The sequence below is a fragment of the Halyomorpha halys genome, unplaced genomic scaffold, assembly GCF_000696795.3.
Source record: "Halyomorpha halys isolate HHAL.00 unplaced genomic scaffold, Hhal_1.1 Scaffold252.1, whole genome shotgun sequence".
NCBI lineage: Eukaryota > Metazoa > Arthropoda > Insecta > Hemiptera > Pentatomidae > Halyomorpha > Halyomorpha halys.
Window position 1 is genome coordinate 451,964 of NW_027108761.1, and position 15,617 is coordinate 467,580.

At 28.9% G+C, this 15,617-nt stretch overlaps 1 protein-coding gene across 2 annotated transcripts; it reads left to right on the forward strand.

Moving 5' to 3' along the window:
* Window positions 1–1,172: 1,172 nt before the first annotated feature.
* On the forward strand, window positions 1,173–13,636 carry Golgin84 (Golgin-84). 2 transcript variants are annotated; one of them, XM_014419883.3, is made up of 12 exons: window positions 1,173–1,313; window positions 1,507–1,728; window positions 4,144–4,306; window positions 4,506–4,689; window positions 5,523–5,658; window positions 5,864–6,001; window positions 8,229–8,453; window positions 9,528–9,732; window positions 10,593–10,817; window positions 12,095–12,155; window positions 13,264–13,406; window positions 13,489–13,636. In XM_014419883.3, the coding sequence occupies exons 2-12, from the start codon at window positions 1,586–1,588 to the stop codon at window positions 13,555–13,557; spliced, it is 1,692 nt and encodes a 563-aa protein (XP_014275369.1). In that variant the 5' UTR covers window positions 1,173–1,313; window positions 1,507–1,585; the 3' UTR covers window positions 13,558–13,636. The 2 variants fall into 2 exon arrangements, with proteins under 2 accessions (XP_014275369.1, XP_014275368.1); XM_014419882.3 differs by having other exon boundaries at window positions 1,250–1,376.
* Window positions 13,637–15,617: the final 1,981 nt, after the last annotated feature.

The following is a 15,617-nucleotide window of genomic DNA, read 5'->3' on the forward strand; positions in this document are numbered from 1 at the left end:
TCATAAAAGAAAACCAATCAATACATGTGTAATAAAAAGGTATTCAAAATTATTAATTAGAAAGCCATTCCATGTTAAATCACCCCGCCATGACACAAATTCCCTCAGATTTTGATGAAACTTGAAACGAATAATTCTTGATAACACTTGAAAATTTGTTCGCCTTATCATTTATATTTTTTCTAAGATCAGTATTTTATTTTTTTTTTGTATTTGGTGCTATATCTAAAGCTAGGAAAAACACACCTTTAATGGGCTCTTACGAGTTTGAGATTAAAACCAAAAAGTTGTGAAGAATTATCTTATTAACCTATTCCAATCCCTTAAGAAAACTAAAAATATTTATAATGAGGTGTAGATAGTCGACTATAGATTAATAATTGTAGAAGATGGTCATGGGTGTGGTCAGCAAAAAGAACATAAACAAAAAATTATTTATTCATACCGACGTTTCGACCCGAGTTTCAGGTCTTCATCAGAGTCGTTAGCAGACAATTGTTTTTAGCTAACATGTTTAATTATTGTGCAAGTAAGAGGTATATCCTTTAAAATTTAAAAGATGATAAGTCTACATATTTAAACAAAATATCTTCTCTTAAACAGTGATACATCCTAAGTAAAAAAAAAAAAATAAATAAAAATTTTAATAACCATTATAAATAATCTTAATTAACTACGAAACATCAACTATATTTCTAAAAAGTCTCAAACCATCATTTTGCAGGGTACAATTTTTTTTATAAGGAGAATTTTTACCAGATGTTTTTACAATGATTGGAGTATGTATTTCGACCAGCACAAAAAATAAAAACAAAAAAAAAGAATAACAACTCATAAAATTGAGTGTGTATTTTGAATAATTTATCGTTGCATGAGCAGTACTAACTTAAAAAATATTAATACTATTTGAAAAAACAAAACATCAATGTATAATTGCATTGATGCATGCAACATCTCTAAAGAATTCTTGAAGTAAGAAAATATTTAATAGGTTAACAACTAAGTAGTAGTTCAGTCACGATGAGCACATGGTTTCATCTTCCAATTATACTCTAGGAAGGAAGCTGTGATATAAATTTCTGACTCCTGTAGAAGGGTAGAAAATGTAGAATATGAAAAGAAGTCCGAAATCTGGTACAATGTAACAAACTTTTACGATACCGATTTAATTTAAATTTTTTAATTTTTAACCAATTTTTCTAAGGAATTAAATTGAGTTGCAATATGTTTTCATAATCTTACTTGCTGACAACACTGATGGTTGACAACTGATGAAGGGAGGTTATCCCAAAGTGACACATTTAGAAGTCTAGGTTCGATATTAAATATGTCGCTTTCTTAATTTTCTTTCATTTTCTTTATTCTGTATTTTTAAGGTAATTTCATTTTTTAGTGTTTTATTAAAGTCAGTGTTTCATTTTTATTCCTTCAACTATTTTGTTCTCATACCATAACCTGTTACGTGTCACATCAGTTATTAATGTTAATTGTTTTTTACTTTATCAGTTTTCCTCACATGTCATCCTGTTATTAATAGTCATCCAATTGTGATAGTTTTACTTATCACTTTAAACTGACTAGCAATATGTCCTGGATTAATGAAATAGCTGGCAAGGCAGAAGATTTCCTGAATAGAATTGACAGTGGTGCTGCTACAGTTTTGAACAAAGATAAGAAGAAAAAGAAAAAAATCCCAGTTGCTCAAGATGTTTTTGTCGAAGAAAACAAGTAAGTTAGGTTTATTAGATCCATAGTTGTGGTAGTAGTCGAACAATTTAAGCATATAACTTCCAATAATTCTAAAGGAAATTATTTGCTTAATAATAATATATAATAATAATAATAATAATAATAAAGGTGGTAAACTAGCTTTGTTTTATGATCCACAATGAAATATTTAATTTGTAAAAAATAATAAGTAAAACATCACATTTATGCTTTAATAGTGACACATTTGACAACAATTTTTTTTCGTATTTATCTATTCCATTGATTGTGACAGCCATACTAACTTTGGGACAGTCTGTGGGACGACTCCAGTAGAAGTAGGGAATATATTGAATTCAAATCTTTTTAGAAGTTGAACTGATACTGTGAACAGCAGTACCTCTTTCGCTGCATGACATTGAGGTCTCAACTGAAGCTGTAGAGAGCTGCTCATCCCAAAGTACTGATACTTACACATCAAGATGACACATAGGCCATGGGTTTCACATTCCCTTGGTCCGGTGAAAGGCATAACATTCTTATACATTTCTGTTTTAGTCGTAGGTAAATTGTTGAATGTATAATTGTTAATGTTCAGCTATAAAATATTGTTATAATTTGGACTCCTTATTTTTACCGAATAAAACTTGGTGCACTTAGAAAAATACTCATTAATCTTGTCCAAAGTTTAGTTGGAAAATTTGGGCTAAAAACAAAAAATGTTTGTCATTAAATTGTCAGAATAGATTTTGAGGAACCAGCTACTCTCAGTGTGCGATCTGAGAGTTTAACTGAAAATTTTTAGACCTTTAAGGAACAAATAGAAATATATCTGACAGCAATAGAGAGAAAAATCGCAGAAAGTTCAAGTTGCCAGTGTTAAAAACCTTTTGGAAAGCCTTTAAAAGAAAAGATGAACTCAATTTTGGATGAAATACATGTTCACTTGACACCTGAAAAGAACAAAATAGTTGAAGTTTTTAAATTCCTCAGCTACTGACAAGGACTGGGGGATTCTCTTCAGAAATTCTATATGGAACTTAAAGGACTTGTTGCATCCTGTGACTTTAGGATCAGGAGGATCAAACTTATATAATCTGATGCTGGGGATCCATTCCTAAGCTTCCCTGGAAGGAATTTTAAGATAAGATTTAAAGTTGGATAAAATGATCAAATTTTTTAAAGTAGTTTAGTTGGCAGAATCCAATATGAAGTTGTTTTAAAACAGAACATAAGCAACAATCAGAAGTGGAAATGATTATCTTGAAAAAAAAAACACATAATCTTTCAATGTCAACACTGATCAAACAAGGTCATGTAGGTATTGGATTAATATTTGTGTAGTAATGAGTTAACATTACATCTGTAACAGAGTCAATTACTTTGCAAAATTAAATTAAACTCGTAATACATTTTAAAAACCATTAAAGTTAGATCACTGATTACACTCTCAAACATCTTCTCCTCATTTATTAATATTAATAGTGTGAAGAAAACATTATTACTTTAATGATGAAAGAAAATGTATATGTTTAATATGTAAAAAGTTAGAATTTATTTCATAAGTCTTAATTAAGAATTATTTACAATTTATAAATAGTTAATATCCCAATATTATCAAAAACCTAAACATTAGAAAATAAATATAAACATAGTCTAGAGGTACAAAATAAAAACTTGATAATATTATATGCCCTATGCATTATGGTGTTGCCGGGAATTTTCTCAAAAACCGTGAACACGACAATATGTCGTTATTCGAAACTTAAAAGTTAAATGTATTTTTAAAGAAAAACAGGATTGTTTTTCATGGCTAGAAGGCTTTTATCGAATTCTATATTATTCTATTTATGGAACATTCGCTGATATTTATCAGTTAAAATTGAAAAAAAAAAATACTGCATCAATGGTATGCCCTGCTCATTGGGTTCCTATTAAGATTAAAAATAAACTTCACATGATATTTGATGATTTCGTAATTAAAGGTATAGAACCAGTAAGTGAGCCTGGTGAATGAATGGGTAAACAATCTAGTAGTTGTTAAGGGCACCTCAGATCTCCTCCCTTTTAGATTTTTAGTCCTACCCTTGGTATTTCAAAAACTGCTCGCAGAGTATTTTGACAATGTAAAAGGAGTAACTGTTTATTTTGATGATATTTTATCGCAACCTGAATCTGAGATGGAAACAAGTTGTTAAATAGGTTATTAAGTTGCTAGTAATGGGGTAAAATTAACCTGAATAAGATTCAATATTTTGTTAACCATGTAAAATATCTAGAATGATTATTTTATAAAAAGGGACATAAACTAGATCATAAAGTCAATCAAATAAGGTTTTATGATTGTCAGTTCTAGATTACAATTTTATTGTTCTTAATTTCAACTAATAATTGATATATTCTAGTTTCATTAATTGATATTTATCATTGTTATAGCCACCAAGCAAAGTTCAGCCCACCAGCATTAAAAAAAGTATCACCTAAACACAATGGTACCATTAATCTCAATGAAGAAATAAACCATATTAAACCCATTAATGAAGATGATAAACTCATTCAATACTTGAATAATTCATCCATCGATATTGATGCATTGCAGGTATAATTTTTGACATTTTTCAGCATACAATGCTTAACATTTTATTTTGTTTAATGAATGAATGATATGATTGTCAATTTTTTTCTTCTACTTTGTATAATGATTCCAAAACACATTTTTATTTTCAGTTAATTTTATAATAAATAATCAAATCATACAGCATTATGTAATAATTTGTAACATTTTTGTTTATTTTTAGGATGTCACGAAGGTGGAAGATTTATCTATGACTCCACCAAAAAATATTAAAATTACCATAGATGAAGGTCAGAAGGATTCAATAGTAAATCTAAAAAATGAAAATGAAATGCTTAGGAATGAAGTTCGTAGTTTATCAAGTGAAATATCATTGCTATTGAATAGGACTAAGTCATCAGAGAGAGGTTAATCATCCTATTAATTATTCTTCTTTGAGGTCATTCCGTCCCTGATTTTAATGTATTTATATATATAATTATATTTCAAAAATATATTATAAAATCAAAAAAAATATTTTGACCAGCAAAATATAAAGTTTAGACTATATAAAAGAATAAACTAAACTCACTCCTAGATAAAATAAGAACACCAATCAAGATGAAATTTTTTATAGTGGTTCGCCTTACGGTTCAGGAATCCAATAAAAGATGGATTTGAAAATTTTGTTCTCTAAGTGGTTTAAAAAAAAAAGTTTGTTAAAGTTAAAAAAAATATAGTTTTTCAAATAATTCAAAAACTATATGTCTCCGGGAAGATGATAGCCTATCATTTTAAAGGTTCTAAAATCCTCTACAAAACAAATAAAAAATTATCAGAAATTGTCACTAGTTATAAACTTAATTTGAGTTGGACATTATATCACAAAATATTCTTGTTTCATGTTACCATTTGTTGTCATGACAACTTCATTTCTGTTGAGGCAAATTCATTCCCCCAGTCAGAGTTGGGGAAAAATTAGTAGGGATTATACTATAGCTATTATCACCATTGATACGATTTCTATTTATTAATTGTTCATTAGAGTGCTAGTATTCTAATTTGAAGATAAAATATGGTTAAAATATTGTTTTTATATTTTGTTGGAAATATGTTTGAATAAGTGATATTGAAATCATTAACTTTGAGGACTTTTCAACCAGTCAATACAATAATAAGTTCTGAAATGTAATTATATTTATTTAGCTATCACATTTACTGTCTTTATTATAATTTTTAATCTAATATATATGATTTGCAGAGATGACACTTGCTAAATCTTTGTTATCAAAAAAGGAAGGTGATAGTGTTGTTCTAGAAAAAGAAATAGCTTCATTAAAACAAAAGATAACAAATTTAGAAAATGATAATGCTGAATTATGTAATGAAAATATGAAGTAAGTATACCTTTTTTATTTAATTTTTTTCTATTCATGTTATATTTCATTTTTTTGTAATTAATTGTGTAAATTTTGTCAATATTATTTTAGAGTTATTATCTATTGTACTAAATTATTGTATTCTTCATTTGGGACACTAATATATTATGTTATAATATGTTTTCCTTTATATTTATATAATTTTGTATATATTTATTTCAAGTTTAAAAAAGTCACTGAATAAAACTGGTATAGATCAGCTAGCTTTAGAAAGTGTTGAAGCAAAGCTTTCTCAATGCCAACTTGATGCCCAACAGAAGGAGGAAGCTCTGAAAGGAGATATTGCTTCCCTTCGAATCAGGTAAATAGGTTTCATTATTATCAAATGTTTTCTTTTTGTTTAAACTTCTTTCTGCGAGAATAATTAAAAAAGACAGAAATTTTTTTTTTATATAAAAGGAACAAACTGAAAAAGGAAGTAAACATATTACATACTAAAACAAAAAAAGAATTTGTGTTCTCTGTCCATTTTTCCTTTCAACTTAATCTTGTCATATGTCATGACTAATAAAAAATGTATTCAAATTACAAATGGTGATTTTTACATTATTTTTTATTATTATATTAGCATTTTTGTGTTATTTTACTTAAAAGCCGAAATCATCCTGATAATCTATTGATACTAATCGATTTAATGAGGTGTATAACAAAATTACTGCTTTTCAGCATAAGCTTTATTGTTTAGTATTTTTAATAAAAACAATTTATGAGCTATAACCCATAGAGCAATGGCTGCACATTTATACCGATGGGTCTGCGTCCGGTATTAACAAGGGAGCTGGTGCAGGTGTATACTCCATCAACTTTCAGTTGTTATTTCCCGTTGGAGTTGGATGTGATAATTATGATGCAGAAATGCAGACTATCTGCTTCGCGATGGAAGCCACTATTGAATGCAATCACAACACTGTAATCTTTAGCGACTCCCAAGCCGTAATACAAATATTAACACCAGGTGCCACAGGGTCACCCACGGAAGAAAAGTGCAGAAACATGGCTGCTATCTTGAAGAAAAGAGGAAGGGTTATAACTTTGCAGTGGATACCAGGCCATGTTGGTATAGATGGTAATGAGCAAGCTGACAAGTTGGCTAAACTCGGTTGTGCAGAGAACCAGCCTGTTCTACCACTTTCCTACAGAACAGTAAAATCACTTATAAGCTCTTATTGTAAGGACAGAACAAATGCTAGACACAAAGTTCAATCGGAAGGAAAGAAGTGAGAGAGCCTACTGCATAAGGATAAATGAATTCCCGGCAATCTTAGCAGAACTGAGAGAGTGGCTTGTTTTCGGCTAGTAATAGGACATGATCTGCTCCAAAAACACCTCCATCGAATTGGCATCGTAGATTCCCCGAAATGTCCTCTATGCAACATGGGAGACATGGATGGAGACCATGTTTTAATGTGTATTGGTCTAGAAGATGTTGAGCAGGATGCGGACCAACTAAGAGGAAGAGTAAAATTGTATTGGACTGCGAGAGGGAAAATGGCGTAATAGCCCACTGCCTGTGCCATAGGGAAAAAAAAAGTATTTTTAATATAATACAAAATCAAAATATAGCCCAATCATGTCCACTGTTGTCTAATATTTTCAAACAGTTGTTCATTGCGCCACAATTTCAACCTCTGTAAATTATTTAATTTTTTTTTGTGTTGAAAAAGGGGGCTATGGAACAAGGTCTGAACTTTATGGTGGGTGTGGCAAACCATGAAGATAGTTTAACTTTTTCCTGATCCAAATTGGAACTATGTGTGTCTGAGTGTTATTCTGCTGTCATAGAAAACTTTTAGTTAGCGAAAGGTGGGTAATAATTTGATAATTATGGAAGTATCCTGTCTAAGTTTTTGCTGTGAAATTCAGAGTTCATATAACATCCATCAGTAAGAAATATTTAATGGATAACTCCTTCAGATGGCAGCCAGAAGTATAGTTTGACTGCAATCCAACCATTTCCCATGGGTTATAGGATTTTGCCAGTACACCATATTCTCTGCACTAGTGACAATCTTTTAGTGAAATTTCATATCCAACAGAATTTCGCAAATTTCTATCTTAGCCAATTACTGCAGTGTAAGTCCATGGGGAACCTGTCTACTGCTGTTGTTCATCTTTCCCATTACATCAAGACGGTGACTAACTGTATGCTTCCACACTCCACACATGCTACTCTCTAGTATTAGCTAAGAATAAATTGTTCACCCTAACAAATTGGCAGCTGTTGATCCCTTGAGGAGTTGAATTTCATGGATCTTGGTTTTACTTCTTTGTTCTTCCTTCCATTTCACTTGATCTTGATTTGTCATTCAATATTAATTTAAAATTTTCTTTAAAACATTTATAATTAGATCATGAATGATTAAGATTCACAACTGACAAACTAATTACTATTAAATTAGAATTATTAATTACTATTAAATGAAAATTAATTACTATTAAATTAGAAATACTAATTACTATTAAATTAGTAATATCTCATATTTTAAATGCTCTAATGAATTAGGTATATTTCTTGTAATTGTTTTCAGAGTTAGTGAGTTAGAACAAACTCTCTTAAAGGACAGAAGTGAAGGTGCTAAAGAGCTCTCTGAGGCTAATGTCAAGGTTCATGAAGCCAGAAAGGAATTAGAAGAGTACCGAAAAAAGGCTCAATGGACACTAAGCGAAAAAGATAAACTTATAAATGAATTGAAAAAGCAAAATGGAAATACAAATGCTGAAAGTTTTGTGAACCTTGAACTGCAACAATCAAGGTATCTGTTTTATATTTAACTATTTTATTGTACTTACTAACAACAGTACACCGGACAATATGAGGAATAATAAAACCTAAAAAATTAGTAACTTAGTTTAACTTGTTTGCCTAATTTTCCTTTCCCAACTAATTGTTTTTTCAATATCCCTATCAGTTATATTCAAAAGTAATACTGTAAGGTAAGGAATAAAGTAGGGAAAAACAAGTTTAAAATACACTTATACCTAAATAAACAATAATCCTTTTCAAAAATGATAATTTGATAAGTAATAAGATGGTAAGGTAAGGAAAAAAAATTAAAACAAATTTGTTGTGGGCCTGAACCCAGTGTAATTATTAGTTATCTTTAAACAATTTTTTTACCTAATGATAAATCTAGGAAGTTAAAAAATTAGAATGGAATAGTCTCGCAAGATAAACTTAAAACCAAATTTTGTTTCACAATCAATGAAAGCTTCTCTTCTTATATCTCTAGCTTAACAATTAACATAAATCCTCTCAACTAGTTTAAATTTGATTTAAGTCAGAGATATCTGATAAAGAGATTTTCACTCACATTGTGAAAAAAAAATTAATCATGGCAAAAAAGTGGGTAATGAGGTATCATGTGATGCCACATTGATTTGAAAAGTAGTGAGATGTTTTCTAGTAGAAGTTAGAAGTGAACTATAGATAGATAGTGAAAGGAAAATTGTCATGAACTAGCCATTCCTCAATTCTTATATTATGAATTACGACCTTTTATCTCTTTATTAAATGATTTTTTTGTTCTTTAACAAGCAGTTTTAAATTAGAAAAAAACAAAGCAAGAATTCATTTTTATTAATTAAAACATTTTTTGAAAGATCGTTGATTATCAGTGCGTAGTTAATCTAGGAAGATGGTCTTGAGTGCGGTCAAATAGTATAAAATAGGTACCGGATCAATGTATAAGGAAAAAACTTCGCGATTCAAATATGACCCTGACCAGATGACCTCCTTTTAAGTTTGGTCAGGAAACAGTACCTCATTACCAATTAATCTAAACACTTCATGGGTTTTTTGTAGTACGGTTTATTTATTTTTTTAATAGTGAGGAAAAGGCCAAGCTCTTTGATGAATTGGAAGATGCCAGGAAAAAACTTGAGAATGCTAGGAAAGCAGAACTGGAAGCAGAAAGAAGACTGGAAACTGTAAGAGAAGAAGCAGTGGGAGCTTTGAGGTCATCCCAGGCGAGGCTAGCAGAAGAGACCGCTCGGAGGCTTGCTGCTGAAGAACATTCAGCCTCACATGCTGAGGTAACTTATTTATTTTGAAATTAAGAAGGCATGAATATTCCTTGGAGATTAAAAAGTAAGGTTATTTATATTTTATTACAATATTGGCTCAAGAAAATCTAAATTTTATGAGTTTTCAAAAACTTTTTTCGTTTGAATTCTAAACTTCCTCCAGAGTACATTGAAACACCAAAGTAAAGGTAATTCCCAATGAGGTCCATTGAGAACTATTGTTTCAATGTTGCCGTTATTATTTAATACATAAGAGATTATTAATTATGCTGATGAAAAAATGTAGCCATAGCTATGGACCATTTTTTGGTAGTTGGTGGTACCATACTAAATAGAATTCATCACCATTTGATATCTGAAATAGCTTAAAAATCTATTTGAGGCTCCTTAATTATCATGTCAGTTACCGTGATGACACAAGACTGTTAAATGACAATGTTAGTTAAAGTTGAGAGTTACTATATAATTACAAGCTACAAAGCAGAAAATGAGTCATTCAAACAATTGTACCAAACTAAAACTGGGTTGTTTATCTCATAGCTACCAAAATATTTTTATATTTATTTTGTAGACTTGACTTATAATTTATTTGATTCATGGACCTATTAAATAATCTTCAAAATTAGGATGGAAATACAACTACTAAGTAAGAAAACAATTGTCTTTTCTGAACGCTTAAAACTATAATCATTGTATTTCCTTTAAGGATTTTATTGCAAACAATTGTTAATGATCTGAGGTGAATGTGGTTTGACAATCTATTTTCATTATAAAAATAATGATCATAAATAATTTAATTTAAATTATTTTTTGTTTTTTTTATTATTTAATTAATTACCAAATATTTACTATATATGGCATTTCTTTAGGAATTGCATAGTGTTAGAGAAGAACTATGGAGGCAAGTTGGTTCTCTCAATTCAAGGTTAAAAGAGAGGGAGAGGGAACTGACACGGTTGCGTAAACAGTTATCTGAACGTGTTGTTACGAGGCCAGAACCAGAACTGACTGCAGCTCTTGTCCAGAAGCAAGAAACAATTGAACATTTGACTGTAGAATTGAGCCAGATGAGGCTACACCTTGAAAGGGTTAAGGTGAGTTCTTTGGATTTAGTCTATACTCCAGACGGTTTAACCAACTAAGCAAAAGAAATTACGGCTCAAGTTTCTTATCTCATAATTTTTCTGTATTTTTGTTTAATCCCAATTATCTGGTAAAGAGACTTGAGTACGTACCATGGAAAGTGAATGGATATGAAAGGTATCGGAAAGAAACGTACTCAGTAGAATATATAGACCTGTAGATGACAGTGGCAACTGGAGAATTAAAATGATGAGCTTGAAATGTTTTGGAAAACTAGATCTGGTGTCCTACATTGGTTTGGAGGTTGGACAGAAAATTGTTTTCTGTTACACTGTGGCTGTGAGTCAACCCTGTGGGTTCTGGTGCCCTCCTAGAGTCTTGATTAAAAATCTGGTAGTCGAGATTGATTCTGACCCAATTACCTCCTTGCACAACTGTTGGTCTAGTAACAGTACTTACTTAAAAGTACTGGACCCCTGACCCTTCATGGGTTGTAGTGGTACAGATTCTAATTTTTAATTTTAATTTGTATACAGATGTATTGAAGTTCTTTTTTATTTATTTTTGGTTTCTAAATTAAAAGTATTAAGTTAGAATTTAGAAACCAAAAATAAGTAAAAAAGAACTTCAATACATCTGTGTACAAGCAGACCAGGGATTTATAAAAACCTTAATTATGAGTAAAATGGTGTAAAAGAATGGTTTGATCGTCAATTCATAATTATTTATTATAAAAAAAAAAAGTGTTGAAAACAAAAATAGTTCTTATTATCTATTAAATTATCAAAGAATTGATAATGTGTGCTATGAGCTCAAGAAATATTTATATGTGTATCTTTATAAAATGTCTTTATAGCTAAAAAAAACCTCCATCCAGCTATGGATGAGGAGAGACTGGTTGCCTCATTGTTCGCCTTTAATCAAGACGGTTAATGTGTCTTTTCGACTAGTGACCAGCTGGGTCATTTGTTTATTGCTACGATCACAACAGCCTGAGCTATGTCATTTACAAATTAAAAAATATATTCATTTCAAATTGAAATAAATCTACTTTTATAATATATTATACAATATAATTATAATAATTCTATTCTATTAATTAATTTAACATTTCAGAAATTTATAAAAATTACAACTTTTTAATCTTGCTTAAACAACCACATTTAATTTGTTAAATAGTTACCAAAAAAAAAAAAAAATAATAATGATCTTGCATAATTTTAAATCACTTAGATAAAATTATTAATAGTAGTATTTGTTATGATAATGTTAAAAAAATGTTTTTTAGGCTTCTTATGGCCAAGATTTGAATCATCGCCAATCTCTGTATGTCAACGACACAGATGATGGTAAGTTTCTTATAATATTCAATAAATGATATATTTATTTCTTATAATTTATTATTTCTTATTTATTCTAATGTAATCCATTCTGGGTCAATCTGTATGAAGTAGTCCAACGATGGTTGCTTGAACATTTTTTTTCTGGTTTATGTACCAGTTTCATTAAATGCAACCATTTGCTATTTTGTCGATAGTTCAAACACTGTGTGACCTAGAATGGTCAAACAAACGCCATTCTAAAGGTTGTCTTTTAAGTTAAAAATCTTGTTCTTGTTCTGCCACCAGTTTCAGGATCATACTTTGGTATCCTTTTATATTAATCTCACATTTATTCATAGCTACATCAATCACACCTAATATTCATAAATATACCTTTGATGCACGGTCATAAGGGCTTAAGTCACTTTTTGAGCATTTGGAGATTATGTCATATTATAGCACCAAATCAGAGCTACCGATTGGTAATAAGGTCTTTATGTTTCAGATAGACTTATTACTATATTGTTTTATAAAAATAACAGTTAAAAAATATCAATAATTAGATTTTACATAATGTTTCGAACTTTGATTTTGCTCTCCTGAAAAATTCATATTTTCGATTTAAGCCGCACATCAAAGCTATACATTCAGTATTAAATCATAATTAATAGTAGTCTTAGTATATAAAAACTTTATGTCAAATTTTATAAGCTTTGTAAAAAAAATTTTAAATTACTAGGAGCACCTATACATATATTGGAATAATTGAAAAGGATATCCAACTGTAATGCTGAATATGGGGCTTAACTTCGTAACGTTGATGTTACGATTTCAAGCTTTTACAATTCAAGCTATTATAATTTATTGAGTTTAACAAAAATTATTAATGATATTTCTTCCAATAGACCAGAATCAATTAGTTATATGCTATGTTTTAAGCAATTAAAATCTATTCTTAATTTATTACAAGTAGATTTTAAATGTTTTAAACTGGGTTAAAACTTTATAGTGCACTATTAATTGGTTTATAATTTTTACAATAACTCTATTTTTAACATATACTAAACTTATTCATCTTAAGAATAAAAATGTATTATGATCAAAGTTTTTAATGAAATTTTTACGTTTGTTTTAGCCAAAGCTCAACTTCCCAGTTTTATGATGCATACTCCTTTTGATAGGAGTGTAAGGAAAGCTTATAGCTGTGTCGAAGCTATAAGTCGTTGTATATTCTTACGAAGACATCCATTTACAAGAATAATTTTATTTTGTTATTTGGTAACTTACAATGTTTTAATGTTGCTGATTATGCCTTAGTATATTCACATTATTAGCTCTCATTTATTGTCTCTGTTTTTAGGTTGTTCTTCATTTATGGCTGTGTTTAGTGCTGTTTTTTAGTACTCCTGAATCAAAAATGCAAGTTTAATTCATAAACATTTGAATTATTTTTTTTTAAGTAATTTTGAAAACAAAAAATGAAAGAATATATGTATATTTAATTAAAACTTTTCTTTATTCGACTCCTTAAATCATCATATTTTTTCCATTTAATATAAAATCCTCCTACATTAAATTAGAAATGTGCCACATTTGGTTGTTGCTTCCTTGGCCATTTATTAACTACAATTACCATTCATTTTAATTTATTTTTAAATCTAAATAGTGTTTCATTAGTCTTTTTAATTTATTAAAAATATATATTTTGCTCAAAACAAAAAAGTTCAGTAAGTTATTAGTCTCATTTCTAGGTGTTAAAAAACTTTTATATTTCTTATCTTGCATTATTTTTTCTTCAAATTTTAAACTTTTTAGGATTCAAAATTTAATGATAAAATTCTGAATATTCTATTTGGTATGTAAATAAAATTTGATATCGTTATTTTCTTAAAGCTGGTTCTGAGAAAAGCTTTGAGGTAATATTTTGAGGAAAGAACCACCTCCCAATAGATGGTTACTTTAAAAGTTTAATTCCGTACCAAATTGATTTTTGCTATGGAACAAAAGATAATATTTCATGATTTTTTCAATTATATTTTGTCATTTAAAATATATATTATTTTAGTTTGACTTTTCTTTGATATCTATATTCGAAGAATAAGAGGAATAACTAATGAAGCTGAATTTTAAAAATTAGTTTTGAAAAAAATATTTGTGATTGGTGTCCAAACATTTGTTGAGTAAAATAATTTATTTTCATAATATGCAATCATCATTTACACCATGGGCTACTAAGCATGGGGATCTAGAATCTTTTCTATCTTAAGATCTAATCAATTTAAACTATTTTTTTTTAAAAGTAAATATAGTCTATTTTCTTTGTATTCAGATTAACTTTGTCCTTCACCTCATTTCCTAAGGATTCAAGATATTTCAGCTTGATATTATACTTTTTGTATTACTTTTTTTTCATGTTATATTTATATACATTATACCTATTATAATTGTATAATTGCTGATAATAAGCAGTAGCCAAGAGGTGCCTACGGAATAACCAAACTTTTTTTTAATGGGTGTCCTGTATTCTACTTCTTTAATTCTGTACTTAAAGAATAAAAAAAAAAATTAAGAGAACACATCTAAGAGTTTTTTTTTGTTTGGTTTTTAACAATTTTGCTAACCATATATGATAATATAAACTGAATGTGGGAAGAATTCTTTTACCTCATGACGATCTGAATAGTGCAAAAACTGTTAAAGTTCTTGGTTAATGATTGGTTTTGGAATCATATCTTCTATTCTATGCCTCATATCTTGCTGCCCAATTGTTATCACTTGCTATAATACACTGCATACTAAAGCAGTTGCTGACATATTTCTATAGAGACTGAAAATATAAATTATCTCATAACCTTATTTTTCTCTTATTAATGTTTTTTCTTAATTATTTTTTGTTCTCTTCATTTTTCCTTCTTGTGGAGGTTAGGTTACTGATTTATATTGAGTCCTAGAGAACTGTTATAAAACTATTTTATTACCAATTTGAATATAGTAGTGTTGAATTTACGATATTGTCCAGTTTGATTCCTGGGTTTTCTCCTACTGTTTAAATTGTATTAATAAAATCACACACCTTTCTCTTACTTACCCTCCTTTGAGATGAAATCAATCCTTTTCCATTTTAGAACAGCAATTTCTTAATTATTCGAGGATGAAAATACTTCCCTTTACTATATATTTCATATATAAGCAAGTGAAAAAATAAACTGCTTAATTAATCCTTTCTTCAAAATTTTTTGTTAAATATACTATAAAATGGTTGTAAATTTAAAATACTATTTTATTTAAAGAAATAACTAAATATTTTTTCATGGTTTAGTTAAGTTTTAAATTACTAATATGAATTTATTATTCAACCAAAGTTTTTTCATTTATAAAATTTTTAACAAACTTGAAGAATAATTAAAAATAAAATAAAATAGAGTTTTATATTTATATTTCCTTCAAAAAACTGTCTTTTAATAAGATTTTCATAACAACTTCCCTAAA